Here is a 20747-nt window from a genome sequence, read left to right on the forward strand (position 1 = left end):
GTTAATGGATCCCAATAAGGATGTATTTAAAAAGGATTCTGTTTATGTAAACTCACTTTTAATCTCAATAACATCCGTATGATAATACACATTACAATGGTACAGGGTCTAAAGGCAATTATCTTTATTAACAAGCATAAGGATAATTTAAAAAAAAAATTTAACCATTTTTATTGTGATAAACAATATTACTACCTGAAATCCTTAAATGCTTGATCTATACCATACACTTAGATGTACTTCCTGTCCTCGTATCAAATCAGTTTTCATGTGGAATGGTGGTATTACATGCTTTCACTGCCTGTTAAATCTACTCCCTGGTCAACTGGATGCCAGATTGGCCTGGGGGAGGATAAAAAACATGTTGACCTTGTCTACAAATTTAGAACACAGAGGCATCACTGATATGGCAACAATACTAAGGGGCTCCAATCAGATCATTAGGTTGGCCTGACAGGAGCAAGCTAAAATATGAGCCTAGGATTACCCCAAATATGTTTTTGTATTAAAATTTTCCCATGGTCTACTGCTGTAATCTAGTTCGACAACACAAATTTACAACAAATTTACATACCAATAAAGGTTGATTTTATAAAAAAAAATAAAAAAAATAAAAAAAATAAATTAAAAGTAATGTTTTTACTGTTGACAATTTTGTAATTTAATATCAAGCTATCAAAACAATCACAAGTCATGACAATCATTTTGATAATAATTTATCATTATTTGGATCATAAACAGACTGTAACCTATATCATTTGTTACTAAAACCTATTTATTGCAAGCACAACAATTATTAAATCAAAATAAGACTGATTAGATTTGTGAGTCTAGACTTTAAGATTATTTGTTTCTTCATCCAAGCCTCACACTTTATGTGCCCACACAGACCTGTACAACAGCTTAAAGTGACAATGCAAGAGAAAAGTGCTATATTAAACAAACTTCCACTTGAGGTCTACTTTTGTTAAATCGATCCACAGTATATGACCCTATCTCACCCTCTCCTCATAGGGTTTAGCGCTTATTGCTTTCTTTGATTAATCTCCTCTTCTTCCTCTGCTTCTGCTGCGCTGGACTGTCAGTAGACTTCCTGTAGGTTTTCAAAACAACTCTTCATGTCATCCTCCCTTCCTCCTGGACTCCCCCCCATCCCCTTCCCTCCCCCATCCCACGGCCGCTTCACCAATCCTCCCTTGCCTTCTATTCATCACTCCCCCAGCCCATTTTACAGTATCTCTCCGTCTCCCTCCTCCATCCGTTTTGTGCGCTCCATTACCTTGCTTGTTCGCGTCCCCTTCATCTCACCCTTTTTGCCTGTCCAACCACCTGACATGAATTCTCTTTACCCTCTTACTGTATTTCCCTGCTCCTCGCCGCCTTCTCCCTAACGCCATTCATCTCAGGCTCCTCCGTCCATCTTCCCTCCTCCCTCGCGCTGTCAGGCCGCAGCACTAGCGCTCCTCTTGCTCCGTCTGCCAGCCTGCACTCTTGCTGACAGTGCTGTTTGTGTGAACTGAGTGCCGAGGCTCCCGTTGCCCCCCCCCCCCCCCCCCCCCCCCCCTCCCCCCTCCCCGCCTCCCCCGCTGCCTCTTCCTCCTCTTCCTCTACCTACTTCCCCTCTTTCCTTCTGCCTCCCACCTCCATTCCCCTCCAGGCTGGGGAATTAACCTTCCAGCTCAGGGCTTAATGACTGTCTGTGGGGCGAGCCAGCTGCTAACACCTGGGCCACACACACCCAAGCGTACTGTCAGCCCAATCACCACAAATAATGGACTTATTGAGTTCCGCAGCTAACCCAAATTGAATATATACAATGGGCCAGAGTAGCAGACTGTTTGAGCTTGTTTGGATATTAAATAACCAGAAAAGAATGAGGTCCTCAGCCTTTAATGAATGCATTCCTGACTCCTGAGTTTATGCTTACTCAGCTTATGAGACCTAAGTTTGTCTATAGTAAGAAAGCAAACACTGGGCACTGATTGGATTGGACAGTATCTCAGCATTTCTGGTGATGGGGTCCATGTTTTTATTTATTAAAAATATCTTAGAAAACATGTGTTCTCACAGAAGTAACCTGTAACTTGGCCTGGTGGCACCTCTTGTGTGTTTCCATGGAGATAGATAGAAAAGTCCATCTTTAATTAACCATTTCTGAAAAAAGTCAAACAAACCAATGTTGAACATTATGTCATTCAAGAGATTACAGAGCTTCTTATTCATACTGGTAATAGTTGCCTTGTCTAGACAGTGTCTTTGTGTTCAGCAGTATTCTGATATTACCGGTAATGAGTTTAACAACTCCAAATGGTGAACAAAATGAATGGCATGTCTCTGAATCTTTCCTCCGGTTGCTATATAAAAGTTAGATTTCTTTTTTCTTTACAGACTGATATATAATACTGTTGCAGATGAAAAGGTAAATAAAAGAGTTATTTTACAGTCCTTCGTGACAAAGGTTGGTCCAGCATTACTATGCAGTCAACCCACGGCACCATCCACCAGAACAACTACCAGCAGAATACGCTCTCCACCACCATACAGGCTTTGCATAAGGGATCGAAAGAGAAAGAACAAGTGTCTGAACACAGAGGATCAAACAGACAACACAAGAATCAAAGAAACCCAACAAGAAATGACCTTTAAGCTGCCCTCAGAAGGATTCAGTATGCTCCACTGAGAAAACTCCAGCTACTATTTAGTTTGTAGTATATACCGGTAATTGACAAAAGTGGGAATATTGAGTAAATAGGAAAAGTTAAATTTTCTTTCAAACTCCTTGGTCTGCCTCTATCTCAGCAGTAGAGCTATCGACTCAGAGTAGTCTATTAAGGAAATGCTGTTATGTGAATACTCTCCACTTCATTCATTATGGATGAGTATAAATGCTACAGATGCATAGCTGTGAAGACATCCATGTTGTCTTTATATTTCTGGCTTTCCACCTCAGCACAGCAAAATGTTAAATAATGGGAGTTAGGAGAAAATGGAAAGTTTCTCATTATACTTCACAACCTTCTAGCTCCTTTGTATACTATAATCTTGTACACACTCGATGGTGCGATGATGGGAGCCTGTGTCTGGCTGCTGGTGGTGACCCTGTTGTAACTCTTCTTATGCACACAGCGCTCCCTTGGTTGTCTCCCACAGATTCTTTATGGTTTTTGCCTGTGTAAGGATTGCGAGGTGTAAGGGGGGGTCCCATTGGCATTCTTTAACATCCTCGTTGCTCGCTCCTGTTCAGAGACTCATCTGTAGATCAGCCAGACTAAAAAAGACGCTCCCAAGCTTTCCGCGCAACAGGTAAGCCTCTCTCATGCAAATGCACACACCTATTCAAAGATTCTTAAGCCTTTTCAAGAACGAGGTAGTGGTACACCCTCACACAATTTCTTCAGTCTCTCAGTGCACCCTGGCAGGCAAATGTGGATGGTAAAAGAAGGTTAACTTTTTTAGAAAAGAGAGTACGTGAGGAGAAATATCTGGCAAAATTGAGCCAGCCAAAAGGCAAAGCATAGTTTCTTTGGGTCATATACTTGCTATACTAAACTATATGATTCAGCCACGAAGGGTAAAAAAACTGCAAACACAATGTACAAAGGGTTACATCACAAGAGGATTGGTGGTAAAGCTGGTAAGGTTATATTAACATGGCACTCTTTGGGGGCAGATGAGTCATGAGTCAAGACACTGGAAATACAAAATCAGTTAAGCTGTATATGTACGTTCAAAGTGTCTCCTTCTGGTCATGGCTCTAAAGCAGTAATGGTTCACAATGCAACAACCCTTGTTGAGAAAATGCATACACTGGGAGTGTATTTTGGTTTCTAAACTATTAATATTTGATGATTTACGGCAAAGATATATTTATTTTTTCTGAAGAGGTTCTCTAAAAATGACATTGTGATTATAAATAACCATCATTTATTAGCCACATAGATCCCCACATAACACCTATTGCCTCCATTACACAACTTTTTTACTCTGACTATAATCAGTGTCACTGGTTTATCAATGCGGATATTCAGAGGGAATATGGACTTTGGGGTATTTTTTTTTTTTTTTTCAAACTGATGAAAAAGTTACACTGGGAGTGTTTCATGCAAATTGTGTATTTCAGTTTTTGAACTTCGGTAAACTCATCAAATGTTTATATTTTTTCATAAGGAGGTTCTCTTTTCCTTCACATATTGATTTTATAAGTTACCAAAAATGATTAACCCCTTAGATGCCAGTGTTTGTCATATATGGCCTACAGTCATTTTGAATGCAACTCTATAATTTCATAATTGTATTGATTTATTTTATTCTGCGTATGATCATTGTGCCTGGCCTATCAGTGTGAAGATTCAGTTGGAATAGACCTTTCAGCATTTTTGTTTTTGTAAAGTCAATTTGAAAAATATTTTAAATTTAATATTTTTGGGGGTGTTTAGTACATGTTGTGTATTTTTGTTTTTAGACCTTCATAAAATTGTCAAAGATTAATATTTTTAAAATATAATTTTTTAAATTTATTTTCTGTCTCCATTGACATTGATTCTAAAGATACCATAAATAATTAACCCTTTAGATGCCAGTCTATGCCCAGTACCACATACAGCAAATCTGAATTGCATGTCATAATGCAATAATACTATATATATTTTTCACTTTGGCTATTATCAGTGATACTGGCTTATTACTGTGGATAATTAATGTGAAGATTGACCATAGACTCCCATAAAAAAATAAAAACAAAAAAATCCTATTTTGACAATCCTCTTTTATTAAAAGCCTAAAAATGTTTTTACCTTTTATTTGATGTTTTCCTGTTGCAAACTACATACATTTATGTAACATTTAAGAATTTATGATTAGATTTTCACTAAATTGCTACTTTTTCTATGAGCCCTTGAATCCATAGCTCCATCATTGCTGTATTGCCATTTATTGGTATATACTGTAACTGTAAAAATGTGACTTTTCCTGATTTCCTTGTTACTGGCTCGACCATATAAACAATAAGTGGGAAGATTTCTTGCCACATTTTTTGTTCTGGTATACTGTTGAGCATCTCACTATAATGCATGGAGAAAAAAAACATTGTTTTTTTTTTCTCCAGGCATGAACTGTCCAAATGTGACTATGTTTTGTATAGGGTGACAATAGAGGTCATGGAGGGAGGGGCTAAAAGTGGGCATTTTGGGGAAAAAAAAAAAATATATATATATATATATATATGCAAACAAACATTTGGGTTACTTCAGAGAAATGAAAAATGTAAGTCTAAATTATTTCATTTTGATTTTAAGAAAGAAGAATTTTTAAGAAATGAAACTTAGCGATGAACAAACTGAGATGCTGGATGATGCTATGAACGAAAAGATTACAAAGCAGAGTAGCACTGAATTGGTCAGAGGATGGGTAATGTCCTTGCTGTGAAAGCAGGAGGCCTTGTGTATAGGAGCAAATCAAATCTCATTAAAACTTTTCCTATTTGCTTTTGTAAGAACGAGGTTAGAAAAAAATGTCTGGCAATGAGCCATGTTGTAATGATAATTTTCTTCTCAAATAAAAATAAAATCACAGGTTGATGAGTTATTTTACAAAAATGAATGAGTAAAAGATAATTTATTGATTCCTTTTACACTATATTTTTATTATATTTTCCACACAAAAATTACAAAAACTATTTAGGTTACTGCTTTAAGGTCTATGTACTGTATACCTAGCATCCAACTGAAACATTAAGAAACTAATAGGGAACGCAAAGACGTAAGAAAAGCAACAATAATCATTGTGTTTATCTGCATTCAAAGACAAAATAATGATGGGCATTTTAACCTCAGGAAAAAAGGAATTTCCACTGACTGAAGAGGGAAATAATTGTCCTCATACGCTCAAAGAGTAAGCTTATGTGGCTCTGAAACAAATGTTTTGGGAGCGAGAGAAAATAATTGAGTGCGGACTAATTCTTATCAAAGCCTGTTGAAGTGCAACTAATCGACTGAGGGGAGATGCGTCAAAGAGCTGCTCCATCCAATTCATTTTGTCTGTTCAGATGAGAAAATATTTAGTTTTCAATTAACTAAATCACTATTATTTGTTTCACTCCAGTTACAGATCATTTAAAGTGATTATAATCCATAGTGGGCTCTTCAGGTTTATACAGCCATGCACTGGCACTTCCCTTCACCCTTGATCACTTAAACGTAGAAGAAAAATCGTGTCTATACTGTGAAAGGTTATAAAAATAATTCATTATGAGAATTCTAGTCAGACAAATTGTACTGCCATGTTTTGGACAATGTTTTTTGTTTTACACTGTATATATTACAGATTATTACTGCAGTTATTAACTTTTGGCAATATAATAGTAATTGCAATATTTACAACATGTACTTTGGAGCTTAATTTGGCTAAAACCTAAAAGTGTTGCAAAATGATTGCAGAATTAACTAAGGAATCAAATCTCTATTTAACAGGCTTATATACATTATTAATGCAAACTGAAGAGTTACATTGATGAGGTTCTACAGTGCCCTAGTTTTCAATGGAGGGATACATCATATAAATGTGCATTACCACCATCAAATAAATCACATACAGTATTTTTTCTGCAAAACGTCACTGATCACAATGACCCAATCATTTGTTTTGAATTTAGATGGGACTCTGAAGCCTAAATAGTAGTTTTGCCAGTCTATAGTGAGTAGGAAATAAACCTTCCCCCTGCCACTAGGGGTCAGAAGGCTAGTGGGGAAGACCAACACTATGCCTTGACAAGGGTCTGCACTTTGAGTTCTTTTAGACTGATTCTTCAGTTGTTTATCTTCATGTCTCTATAAAGATAATGTTCTGACAATTTTCTAATCAAATACTTAATCTTGACTGGATGTTATAGCATGTTCTGGGACTGTGCCTGCATGAAAATGGACACATCATCACTCAAGATTGTGTCTCTAATCGGACAGCTGTTTCTTTGGATGTGTGGTAAGATTTAACTTTAAACGTATTTCTATAAAATCTGTTGGAACTACATCTGCTCTATAAACAATGATTATGTTATTAGTCCGAGTGTGTGCAACTTCAAGAATTGATGGTACGAGCAGCAAATGTTTTGAACAAAGATAAAATGCATACATTTTACGTATAAATGACAAGCAATGGCTACACTTACAACTATTACATTCTGCTTGAAGTACTAGGCTGTTGGTATATTACTGTGATTGTAAATGAAACATAAAAATGTACCCATCCATGCTGAGTCAGTTCATCATCGTTGAAGTACAAAAAGACTTTACATTTATTAGTATTAGAACAGTCTGTCACTGTGGGATGTTGAGTATTCATTTATGTAAACTGTATGCAAATGCACTCACTGTTTGGTTGTTTGTATGCATTCTCAGTAATGGCCAATCTTGCCCTTCATATTTGACGTGAGGTGACTGGTTCAGCCTTGATCCAGGAGCTCTGCCTCTCATTCATGTTGTCAGATGCAACAGAGCATGCACTTCACAAACAACTTGGTCATTGCTTCAATGAAGGTCAAGAATCAAACAGTCACTTCATCTGTGGGCATTGTTTGAACAAAACACATATTCAGATATTAACAAGTAACTGGCCCGCACACTAGCATTTGTCTCTCCAAGATGAATTTATTCATAAAACCTTATGTATAATAATTATTCCACCAGCTCTGGTGCTGGCGAGAGATTCAGTGATGGTCTGCTTTAAGGTTACCTTTCTGCATCATCGAATGTTACCTCAGAGACTGCCTGAAGGATGAAGCATGCTAGACCTTTCTATGACAAACAAGAAGGATTAACGTGATAATCATTAGCTTTCCCAGGAGGAATTAGCCCGTGGGGCATCAACAGCAAAGAAAAAAATATCTGTGAACCAGGCCTCTGAGCCCCCGTTTCCCTCCTTGCCCAATAGGATCCACACGGCTGAGGGCTGATTTTAATTTGCAGTAATTACTTTATTGACTCATTTTCAAGGCCATATCATGGCAGTTTGCCATCAATAAAACATATCCCAGCATGAATAATGTGGTCAAACACAATAGGCATCACTCGTAATATTGCACATACACATCACATGTCTTCATCCTCTTCTCTAATCCCACCTTCATTCAGTGCTGTCATCTTTAAACATGTCCAGGCGCTGGGGCTCAGCAAGTGTTCCGGTCGGAACCCAGGAACCTGACGGTGCGGTTGGGGGCCACAGCTGTGCTCAGGTGTGAGGTGCTGCGAGCCTCTGGGACTGTGCAATGGGTGAAGGACGGCCTCCTCCTGGGACCGGAGAGAAGCCTGCCTGGCTTTCCACGCTACTCCATGATCGGTAACCTCAGGAGAGGTAAAAGCCTTACTTGGGGAATAAAGACTACACCAATTTGGGCTACAGCAGACCCAGTGGAGTTAAAAATATCACTATGTGCAAAGAACAAATAGCACACAAATTACCAAAAGCTTACAATTTATATTATGGGGATCAATGTAGTTTATAGTGTAAGAGAAGATGCTGGTTAGAATGACATTAGATAAAGTATCACTGTGGCAACCAGTACAAGGACAAATAAAAAGAACACAATTTCGGCTACGTTACACACATAAAATGTTAACAAAACAACTACACTATTATTTATTATGTCACTCATTACCAGAACGAGTTTTTACTCGTTCTCATCATTGGCACATACCCAAGAACTGATGATCAAGGGTTAACTGCTATGACTACAAGACAAGTGATCAGATAAAACCAAATTAACCCTACAGCGTCGAAGGCTATCGTCGCCGATAGAGCGCAGATGCGGACTTTCCAGCAGCGTAACTCCGCAACCAGTCTTGATCTCAAGTAAATTCAAATGGCGTCTGAAAGCGGAGGCACGGGGCTATTTAAATATTTTCCGTCAGTTACGGTGATCTGCCTCTGTTGCTCCGCGAAGGTGACGAATGAGAGCGCGGGTGCTGCGGGGATTTTCCCAGTCATTTATTCGATGCGCAAAAATACTGATGGATGTGTAAAATAGAAGTAGATGTGTGAAAAAATGCAGTAAATTGTGATACTTCCTTTAATATGATTTTTATGGCTAACAAAAATATAAAAGTCTAGGTGACCTATACTGGCCCATAGTGTGCTCAGTCCTTAAAGGGTTAAGCAGCGATCCATACTAAAATGTGCCCTAGGAAAAAAACATTCCATGAAGTAGATCTGAACGTTGATCTGAAATAAAATAACAGCAAAAAGAGCATTCATTAAATCAGGTGACTAAAAGCAATAGAAAAGAGCATCTGGGCCAAAAGGTGCATTGATTGCCAACCGCCTCTCACACGTCCCTTCTCTGTCATTCACTGATAAAGAGAAGAAATTAAAGCAGGCAAGTGTCAACAAATCAGTGAAATGTGGCCGGTTATAATGTGTCACAGAGTGTCTTCAGTATTAAAAGTAATGGCCAATTAGAAGCTAAGGCAGGATAGGCAAAGAGCATCTGTTCACAATCATGTCACGACTCAGCATCACTGCCGCTGTACGAGGGTTCGTCAACAATCATGAGCAGCCTATAGCACACAGAACCTGTAATAATGTCCATAGACCTGCAACAAACACACTGTGAATGTGTATTTACATTACACTGTGGTTTTACACCAGCATCAAAAATAACATGTTTATGAATATGAACAATCTTGACTGTGCTAATGGGGATCCAAATAATAAACAAACTCTAAAAGGGCAATCTGAGTATACATGCAATCAGAAATAAATACATCCACTAATGTCTACAGAGAATCCAAGTGTACAATGGTGGAAGCAATCACTCCACAGAGCACTGGAAAAGCAACATCATTCAACATGACACTTGACTGCACTTGATACTAAACCAGCTTCCACTGATTGTCTGCATCACTCACTGATGTTTACGGATGCTTACAAAAGCATGAAAAGCTGTTTTTACACGTACAAGAGACCAGGGTTGATTTCAACATATACTTACAGTAGCTCCAGATGCATTGCTTATCAACTGTCCCTGACTTCCTGATAGAAAGTACATAAAATCTACAAGAACCTCCTTTTATCTTTGAATATAAAAAGTCATTCTTTCTGATGACTCTGACTCAGATGTAGCGTTAAAAGCTTCTTCCTCGTGGCCAGAGCTCAAGGGAGCAGCAATTACACTGGTGAGATGATTCTGAATGAATCTTAAATGTTGTTTTGCATCTCACTTTAAAGCCAAGTGACAGTTCCCTAAAGACATGGACATGTGATATGTTTCTGCTGTATCCGTAGCTACATGTAGTCTAATGGTTGTGTATTTTTCAATTAACAGTTGAAATGAAAAATTCCCAAGGTCGATGCTGTGAAGCTTAGACTTACTAGTGTTAACTTAGTGACCTGCTCCCATGCACAGCCTACAACACATCTTTAGCAGCTCCACATCACTGAACATAACATTGGGTTATAATTAGAGGGATTTTGCAAGTAACTTCTCACATAACCATAGGGTGTTACCAGATCATCAAGAACAGCATCTACGATACCACAACACTTTATTTTGCAAGTTGCGCTCTTCTAACCTGACCTGTCTGCAGCTTTTTAGCTAACATACTAAATTGGCAGTGAACAAGCTCAGCTATAGGAAATCAGTAAGTGATTCTTTGAGAAGACACAAACAAAATTTTCACATCTTAAATAAACAAGATGTATCTGAAACACTGACAATGCATTCAATTATAGATTATATTTAGAGATGATAAAAAGGAATATAATTATTACATCTCTGGATGCAGCATTAAAACTTTCACTGTGGTTGGTGCTAACAATCTTGCCAGTTTATTTTGACATGTGCAATTTAGGCCAGCACGCTTGTCAAACTGAGAAACTATTTTTTACATGATCATCTGTGAGCCAGGAAATCAGAGCAACAACACCAAACACTGAACAGCGACTAATCCTAACAGGTTATGGCAAGGCATCAAATGAATGAGAGCCTGCTGGCATGCAAATGTAGAAATATAGGGGACAACTCTGCCTGGCATCACTTAATAGATAGTTTATTCAGCCATCACTGGAAATTAGATGAAATGTTATTAGTCATACAGGAAATGTACTGTGATACAAATGTCAGTGATACGAGTTCAAACAACCACTGACGATAACATGAAACCCTGCACTGATGAGGGAAAGGAAAATGATTTATGTGACTCAAATTATAAACAGTTAATGGTCATAATTAATTTGACTTTATTGTCAAGTTTGATTACGAAGTTAAAACGGCTATAATTGAGATATCAGCACAGATTAATTTGTTACATTTAATTAAGTGTTGACAAAATATTCCTCTCAAATCCTTTTCATAAACTTGATTAATTATTTTGTTTGTCTGTGCAGGACAGTATAATCTACAAATTGAAAATGTTCAGCTAGATGATGACGCCACCTACAACTGTCAAGCTGGTCGCTCTGAAAGAAGTGAACCCATCGTATCCAACCTGGCCTGGCTCAATGTACTAAGTAAGAAAAACGCATAAGATTCCACTTTCTTTTTACAAACAAAATCCTATCTAAACTAACCTTATTTAGTTAGTTAGCTACTTTATTCACACATGCTAAACTCATTAGTCTCTGTGGTAATGATGTGTAAACAAATTTGACCTAAATACATAACAGAAACAATATGCAGTCTTTAAAATGCCATGTAATATTCTATGAACATATCTCTATCAACATAACAATGGGAAAATAGCCTGGTAACTTTTTCATCCTCATGATTTTTCCAAGGCCCAAAGCTTTAACCAGGTGTACAATAAAAAAAAAAATCAGGCAAATTCTCAGCCAGCCTTGGGCCTTCTAGCATGTCTCAGCCTTGCACAAGAAGAAATGATAACAGCAGTGATTGAAAAGTTCTTCGTCGCACACATGAGCTGGAAAGGAGGTAATTGTGCGACTACACTGGACCACCTGTTGTCATTTTATAACAACCGCTGTCTCTCTCAGGCTGCCTATTCGCCGGCTTGTGGGAGTGAGTCCATATGTGGAGGGGAAGGAACCCGATACCTTTTCTTCCACAGACCAACACTTCATTTACGTACACCCCCCTCACTTCATTCTCTCCATCGCACCATTTCTCCTTTTCAGCCTCACACTATGGCAAGCGTGGAGAGGGGTTTTGTGAAGAATGGGCAGTGGAGGGGTGAGGTGGGGGGATTGCTATGGTGATTCTAGCCACCCTAGTATTCTCCTGTTGGGAAGAGAGCAGCTTTTCCTGACATGAGAGGAGGGGAGGGGGTCGTGGGAGATTTGGCACTGGGTCCTTTTGAGGTTGCGCCGGCCTTCCTGTAGAATGCTGTGGGGCACACCTGCAACCACAGCAGGCCTAATTCCCACATTACTTACCTTGTAGTCTGGCTTTTACTCACAATGACTTAAACAACACTGCTCCTGTCTCCATTGTCAGAAAGGTCAAAATGTGTGGGAATTGTCTCCATGTTGCATCAGGGATTGCTTGTAGTTGTATTTGTCAAGACAGCAATTGCTTGGTTTTTCAGATAATGGCCACATCAGAAGGCATGTGTCCATCCTCAGCTGGTGTTTTTGTCTGGGCAAACTGGGAACACTCTCCAGCTGTTTACTCCACGAGATGGACAGTTGCAGCTGTGTTCCTTCCTTATAAAAGGGATCACAAGAGTTTATGGATTGACTGAGAAGAAATGCTGCAAGCTTGACTTCTGAAGGGTCATTTGTTCCACGCCACCAGCTCAACTGATTCAAAATACGTGACTAATCCTGGGCTTGATAATGAGCTGATGAATTCAATCTCCTGTTAGTGCTGAATTGGGACTGGAAAAACTCTGCATCTTTTTTGAAGCGCACGGTCTCTGATGAGTTCCCCGCGGACTCCTCCATCACCGATCTACAGCTCCCGAGGCCCCCACACCCCTCGCCAGTCAAGCATGGCCGTATCCCATCAAGCCCTGCATCAAATCAAAACACTATAAACTCTTTATGATGAGATACAGTGGAGGGAGATAGAGGAGAGGGAGGGGGAGGCTAGTGAAAACAAAACAGAGATCGCTGCTTGTTATAATTGGATTCTTGGGTCAGAGGGAGTGGTATCATGACTAGCTAATTTGAGATGGATCACCACAGGCAGTAAATAGCAGGGATGGAGGCAAAACTGTCAATAAGCCTCATCTATGGCTGCACAAAGATGTTTTTCCAAGACATTTTCATTGGTGCAACATAACTCCTGTGTGTTTTTGCCTTCCTGCAGAGCTTAGATAGGGGATTACCGCAATAGGCAGATCAAGTGGCAGTGAGTAATCCATGACAACAACAACCTCTCCCCCCACCACCCCTCTAGTGAAACTTACCCCACACTGTCGCATACCTGCCACATCCAGTTGAGGTTTATACCATTAGCCTTAGCCATTTAATCCTATTAATGAACAACTCGCACACATGCCTTCTACCAATGCTCAGAAAAACCTTCATTTGATGCATTCTGGTTTTAGCTGCTGTTAGTCACCCTTTTGCTTAAAAGTAGTAAGCTTGTTATCAGTCCTGTTGGTTGGAGGTTAAAGGACATTTTAAGGAATCATGGAGCTAGTGGTGTGATTTTTTTTATTTTATTTTTTGCAGTAGCTAATGAGTTTAGCACTTGGAGAGTATATAATGAGCCTCCCTTTTTGCAATTCCCTGTTATGAATAATGGAGAAAGTTATAAATGGGGGGCACATATGCGACATAGAACATGGTGACTTCTTTTCTTTCTGTGTTACTGGATGAATTTTGACAATTGCACAGAGATGAGACAAAGTCAGGGGAGGGTGCGTTAAAAACTTGTGAGCGCCAGTCTCATTACAGATTAATGGTGAAAGGACCAACAAGGCAAAATCTGTGAAAGTGAAACTAGACACACTAATAGGACTCCTCCTTGTTCCAAATTTGAACTCTGCATATCTTAAATCTTATTAAGCTAAATTTAGTAGCTTCATTTTGCTTGTGACATCTTTTGTGTGACTGTAATTGCCATTTGGAGAGGGCTGCTGTCAAATGGGAGCCTAACTGTAATTTAATGGACACAAAAACAAAAGGTATGAGAGGCAGAGAGAGAGGGGGCGGGAATGGGGCGGTTCTAATTTCTGTCCTCGACACCTGCTCCACTTCTAACCCAGACAGAGGGGCTTTCATCGCTATAGATCACACACCTGAGACCTACATGGAGGTGATGAATGCATATGCGCAGATTTCTCTGCACTTTTCTGCCACATGGAAAATCAATGGCTTCAGTGTATTAGGTCTCATGAGGTCTAATCTTTTTTTGCTTCTATTATATTCTTAATTTAGCATAACAACTTTCTCACAGACTCTCATACCCTCCAGGTATAAAGTTTTTCTACAAAATCAGCTTGGTATCACATTTTTTGTCTTTCCACACACTAGTGTCTGTTTTAGGCCTGAATGTGAAACAAATGAGTCACAATGTTTGTGCTTACAAAGTTATGGCATGGAATTATGTAAATTATTTGCCTTACTGCAGCTTTCTGATAAGATTTAAAAACTTAACTATATTTTTAAGCACAATATGCCGTATGATCAAGTAAGACATTTTTCAGCCAGGAATAATTACCGTAGTTTCTTGGTTTAAAACTGGAGTTCCCAACCAGATGTACAGGTACCCCTGGAGGTACACAAGCACTTACCGAGGGGAACTTGGAATGGTTTTCAAATGAAAGGGCTTATGGGGTACTCGCCACAGAAAGGTTTGGGAACCACTGCACGAGTAAAAGTCATCCTATGGCTACTACAAATACATTTATATAAAACCATTTATAACAATCAGTTTTTTAAAATACTACACAAAAGCATCCTTACAGGATCTACAAACTGTATGAAAAAAATACACTACAACATAAGACAAAGGGTTCTAATAAATTGTATAAACAGTTTAACAGTGAAAACCACATTTTCTGGTGGTGGATGTCTCCAACATTTCACTTGAAAAGAATACTGGAGCTCAAAGTTTCTCCTCTGAACTGTGGAGTAGAGCACAAGGAGTGTGCTCGTCTATTTTGGGGTTATATAGATGCATTTTAATCTTAGCTGCTCAAAAGCAGAAAAAGACTGAGTTTGAATCAAAGGCAGTAAAAACAGGTGTGACAGGCAGAAGACACGGCCAGGAGAGAAAGAGTTAATTATCAGAACAGCGTGGATCTGCTGCCTGTTCTATGCTCCACACAGATCAGGTGTAGAGAGAATACAATTTGCTACTTCCCACATGAGCTACTGTACCTGTCGCATTAGTGTGCTCCTCTGCTCAGGCTGATTGGGTCACGTGCTTTGGCTGAGTGGATGTGATGGATGTGGGGCTGCTGCTCCAGTCCTACCCCCCCACTTCTGCAGTTTAACCGCAGTGGTCAAGAGGGATGGCTGGGAGAGGAGTGTGCACTGTCTTCACTGAGCAATGATGAAGTGAGCAAGAGATTAGAGAAATAGGCCGGCATAACTAATGGAAGAAAAAATGAGATACCTGCCTGTCTCATTTAGAAACATATCATTATTCTTATTTTAGCATTTGTTGGCTGCTGCACTCTTTCGGCACAACAAGTGATGCGCTTGTGTGCAGCGTATATGGCAGAGTAGATTGAGAGTGCAGGGGCTGTCAATAGATGCATGGCCCAGTCATCTTCCCAGGGAAGAGGAGGGAAAACAAACAAATGCATCTCATTATTGCAGCGTGCGCTTCTGCAGTGCTCTGGGTAAGCCATCACAGTCCACACAGATTCAATTGCTTCTTTTAAATCAGTTTGAAGCTGCAGCCACATCTCATCTGTCTCAATAGCAGACTAGAGCCACAAAAAGACACTCCACACAGCAACAGCTCCTCCTAGTGGTGAGGGGGGAAATATATGTGGCAGAAGTAGGTTTTCTGGCAGAGTTGAGTCCACATGGTCCAGCAGATTAGACTCAGGCATTTGCAGGGAAATTGTCACAGAATTCAGTAGAAACTGTAGCTGCTGCTCTCCCTCTAACCTGTCCAACATTCACTGTCTCTCCCCTGCACAGACTAACTCCCACATTTCCACAGTCTTCACACTTTAATTCTGATAAAAGCAAACAAACCTTAACAGTGAGCATACTTTCTGATCTCCCCATTTGCTAAAAGCTGGCGCATAACAAACAATCCTTTTTTTGTGATACAAGCTGTATTGACCTTCTCATCTTGATAAAGAGAGGCTTTCACATCCAAAGACAGCTCTTTGATGACTAACCATTGACAGATTTTCTAATTTTCTGCCAAATAGTTTTTAGTCCCTTGTGCTAAAAGCTTTTTCCTCTTGCTGGAATTCCTATTTATGGTCAGATAAAAGGATAGTGGAGAAGAACAGTAGAGAAGCAAAGAGTGCTTTGATCAGCAGAGAAAGCAGATATTTAGCTTGGGGCTGATCTGAGGAGAGCAGAGCTTGTTGTTTGTTATGATAGATTAGCATTGGTTCAGCTTCATCACTATTTCAACGCTTTATGCTCTTCATGTCCACAATTTGTATTCTAACTTGACACAAGAGCAAAGCTAACTGTAGTAAATCACTCAAAAGCTGACAGCGTGACACCCCGTCGTCTGTGATAGCAGCTGCATATTTGAACCCAAATTTAATGTGATGAATAATACGTTAGTTGCCGTGACGAATATAAAACATGAGCTTCTGTCCTTTTGATGCAGTTCCTCCCTCCGAGCCATACTTTGAGATGGACGCACTGCAGTACTGGGTGGTGGGCAGGAAGTACTCTGTCATCTGTGTTGCCCCCGATGCAAAGCCGGAGGCAGAAATCACACTTTACAAAGGTGAGTCTGAGTTTCAAATCCACTTAATGTGAGGGAGACATCCAGCTGGACATTTCTGAGGCAAGGAGGGCTCTATTATATTATACATCCACATTCTCTATAGGTCAAGGCCTGATTTCTCGAACATAAAACAGAAGAAAACAACCAAACAAGTTCAGATCAAAATAAATAAATACATTTCTTAGAAAGACAGAGTTGTTAGGGGCAGTGTGGGAGGAAAAAGCCACAGTCATAGGGGAATTTATAACATCTATTCATATTAGACTACACCCTTCTAAAATCTCAGCACTTTTTTCTTCAAACTTTCTATGCAAAATCGGTAAGTAGAAAAAGAAATCCAGCTTTATACAATTTTTGCATATTCAAACGTAGATTCTCAGCATTACATTGTCACTAGTGTACTGACATCTGCTAAACCAGCTAAATCACATTGCCGTGTTTGTAATTTCCTTGTATTTAGCATGGAATAACAATGGTGTTTTCTGTTCACGCTAGCGCATTTACCAGTCGTCTTGTGCTGCTTCTTGTGGGCCCTATTGCTCATTGTATCTTGCAGATGGAGTGGAGCTGACAGGTGCAGAGTCTTTCACTGTGTCTGGCTCAAAGGATAAGCTCCTGAACACGCGTGCCCAAGTAACGTATGTGCTCGTCCGCCTGCCAGACTCATTCTCCTCACCGACCCGCTCAATCTCATCCAAACCCAGCCTTTGTTTTCCCCGAGCTTTCTTGTCTTAGTCAGTACAATGGATTTCTGTACACAGCAAACTGTTACTTGGCACCGCGCGACTGAATTAACTTCTGTCAAATGCACAAAATTACAATGTCGGCATGCAAGATACATCTGATCCCCACAGCTTCGCCAGGTGGCTATACATTAACCAAGGCCATACATTTCTTGTTATCCTAGCCGTCTCCTCAGCGTCAGAAATAATAACCTCTTGTCATATTTTGAGATAACATTGGTTTGCGAGGAGCTGCGACATTGTTCAAGCTGTATTATAGAAAGGCCGAGGTCTTAAGTAATATTGATGCTCACTCTTCTGTTCACACTGAGCTCACGCAGCAGTGGGCCATGTGTGATTGCTACAGCTGACATTGCACTATAATTTGATGTGAAAGATATATGCAGAAAATAAACCAGGCGGGCTACAGATGCACTGTAATGCTTGTGACTATAAAGAGACTTACTGGAGCAATTCACTCACGCTTTTAGCTCTGTCACCCCCTCAACTAACTTAAAACATGCTTAGTGGACTATTCCTCCAGCTAGGTAGCTGAAGGATGGGTCAAATGCAAAGAAACTAAATTTCAAATGGTAAGCCTATCTAATCTAAGTATACCTTTTTTCACTGGGTTTCAATATTATTTTCCCAAATATAAACAATACAAATTTTTAATTATTGCATTTTAACAGAAAGAGTTGTCAAACTTCTTTCTCCAAAGTCTGAACTATGCGCCATGCCACAAGTTTTAACTGACAGAGAATTGGCTGTGGACCAAAGATCCAAGCATATTACTGACGATTAAAAATGACTGAATCTTGATTAAAATGTGATTAATTGCACAGCCCTAACTTTAACCTTCTCATTCCAGGATCACAGCTTTAATTTCGGACAACGGACGCCAGCTGTTATGTCATGCCAAAAACTCCGCCCACTTCAGTCCCGTGCAGGCTACAATGACTATGAATGTGTACTGTGCGTGTCAACCTGTCTCTTTCACTGCAAACAACAGCCAGCCTATTTCAAGTACACAATAATGTGAAACACTATGCAGGAGCCAGAGGGAGCCCCAAGGGTACCTAGACTTGTGCACTCAGTCTGCGTTTGCGGTCCAAAGAGAAATATTCGACCTGAAGGCAAAGTCGCACTTCACTACTTAGGGCGAAGCATCAGTGTGACTGCCTCTGGTTCTCCAGGGTGTCTCTAGTGGTTTGGGCTCCAAAGGACAAGAACAGCAAAAAGATATAATAACTGTTTAATTAAAGTGAAGCATTTAGCACAGAGTAAATTAAGAAGTTAAGTGATCCCTCAAACATTGGGATTACTCAAACATGCATGATTAAATCTATATGCAACTTTGAGAAAGCCAATGATGATGGAATGGTGGAGAACCATGATAACATAGTTCAAAGCTCGTAAAAATTGATTTTGCAAGACATGTCACCTTTAAGTCTACAGGTGTAGTTCAGTCGTGATATTACCTATTGTTAGGAAAACATATTATTAAGTACACTATTTTGCAGGAGTAGAATAAAAAGTGGTACAAAAAACATATTGATCATTTCAAAATTAAAACTCAACATAAAATAGACTTTGTTGTTATTATCACAAACACAGTAAGTTGATATTAAAAATCCTGCAGCAGCACAATAAGATAGAGCTGATAAGAGTTATAACCACATTCAATTTGTATCCTTCATTTCTCTTGTTGTAAAGCAAACAATAGAGGATACCGTTGTACACATACAAAGCTCTGATTACAGATTTTACATTTTTCTGCTTCTGTGCTGTTCAGTTAAAATAATGGATTGCTAAGGCTTCAGAGTCTACCCACCTGCTCCTACCCAAGTCTAAATCATGTTGTTGATTAAAGTCAAGCGAGACGCTTGGCACCTTGGGCAAAAACCGTTCCTCCTCTGCTCACAGTTATATTATCTACAGGCTGACTAGACACCACGATGTTGTCTCTATACTCCTCCACATTACACATTTAACAATTGCCAATATGTGCACACTGTCGTTCCTTCTTCTCTATCTCCCTCCTCTGTATTAAGGAGGGCTGTGTACTAAGTGCTAATGTTGCAGAACTCGGGACCACCGCTGCAGTCTTACTCAGCATGCCAGCCCATCAAAGCCAGCACTGTGGCCATTTTCAGCCAGCCAGATTGTTAGCAAGGTAGCAATTTGTCACGCTGGTCTGGGGTCTGCAAGCCTGCTCTCCAAAACGGATTGCGGCAATAACAAAGACCCGTCCTCCTCTAATTTATTTTACTGCATATATTTTATTCTAGGAGGTTGTAATCTATTCATATTTCACGTTGCCTTATTACTGTTTGAACATCTGTTATTTTGGTTTATGGACTGGATACAGCTCACTGCTTCCTTAATGCCCAATGCCCGTATCCAATACAGTCGTCTACAACGTATGCAATATTCTTCTTCTATAAAAGCTTTCAACTTAAAGGGAGATAGTCTGTGTACACTTGCCGGTTTAAAAAGGGAACTACAATCACAATTGAACCTGGGAAACAGATGTTTTGTGCAATATAGGCAATACAAGTCATGTCTCATGTAAAAGCTCAGAACTTCTGATCCCCTAAATTTTGGCATTTAAACTGGCAACCCAAATGTGAGACTCATTATGCTTTCTAATTATATAATCATCTTGAAAACCAAAACATCAAATATAACCAACAATGGTCATAATATCCAATGCTTTTACAAACAAGAATAAATCAACCTGTTGTCTGTAAGAACAATATTTGTAGGACATGATTGTGAAATTTGAAATTAAATGTTTATGCCCAATCATTTTTACATGTCACACTATGGGTGAATCCACCAATAGAATTACCCCCTCTTTCTCCTGTCTGTGTTGTTATTATTTTTTCAGTTTCTGACACCCCTATGTGCAATTCTCCTTTGTCAAGTTCGCTTTTACTATGGTTCTTGACAGTTCCACCTCAGCCTCCAGTTATTTTGGGCCTGGAGAGACAAGAAGTCAGAGCTGGGACAACGCTAGTGTTGGAATGTGTGTGTCAGTCTGGAAACCCCCTAGCGAATCTTCAGTGGACTAAGGTAAACTGCATAGTGGCATATTTCAGTGTCACATTTTTGATTATGAAGGCAAGGTATAATATAGAACACAAGGTTATTAACAATCACAGAGGAGGCTTTCTTATGTATCTTACCTGGCA

The 20747-nt window shown here is 39.5% G+C and overlaps 1 protein-coding gene across 1 annotated transcript in view; it reads left to right on the plus strand.

Annotated features, from left to right (window-relative positions):
• The first annotated feature begins 6887 nt into the window (after positions 1–6887).
• Positions 6888–20747, plus strand: part of nphs1 (NPHS1 adhesion molecule, nephrin) — a 29993-nt gene continuing 16133 nt past the window's right edge. Inside the window, exons 1-8 of the mRNA XM_055228090.1 lie at positions 6888–6975; positions 8149–8343; positions 11374–11496; positions 12810–12941; positions 16706–16828; positions 17385–17466; positions 18422–18525; positions 20507–20628. Coding sequence (XP_055084065.1) covers positions 6888–6975; positions 8149–8343; positions 11374–11496; positions 12810–12941; positions 16706–16828; positions 17385–17466; positions 18422–18525; positions 20507–20628 — 969 coding nt within the window. The remainder of the gene's footprint in view (positions 6976–8148; positions 8344–11373; positions 11497–12809; positions 12942–16705; positions 16829–17384; positions 17467–18421; positions 18526–20506; positions 20629–20747) is intronic.

This window comes from Periophthalmus magnuspinnatus, chromosome 16 (genome assembly GCF_009829125.3).
Source record: "Periophthalmus magnuspinnatus isolate fPerMag1 chromosome 16, fPerMag1.2.pri, whole genome shotgun sequence".
NCBI classification, from domain to species: domain Eukaryota; kingdom Metazoa; phylum Chordata; class Actinopteri; order Gobiiformes; family Gobiidae; genus Periophthalmus; species Periophthalmus magnuspinnatus.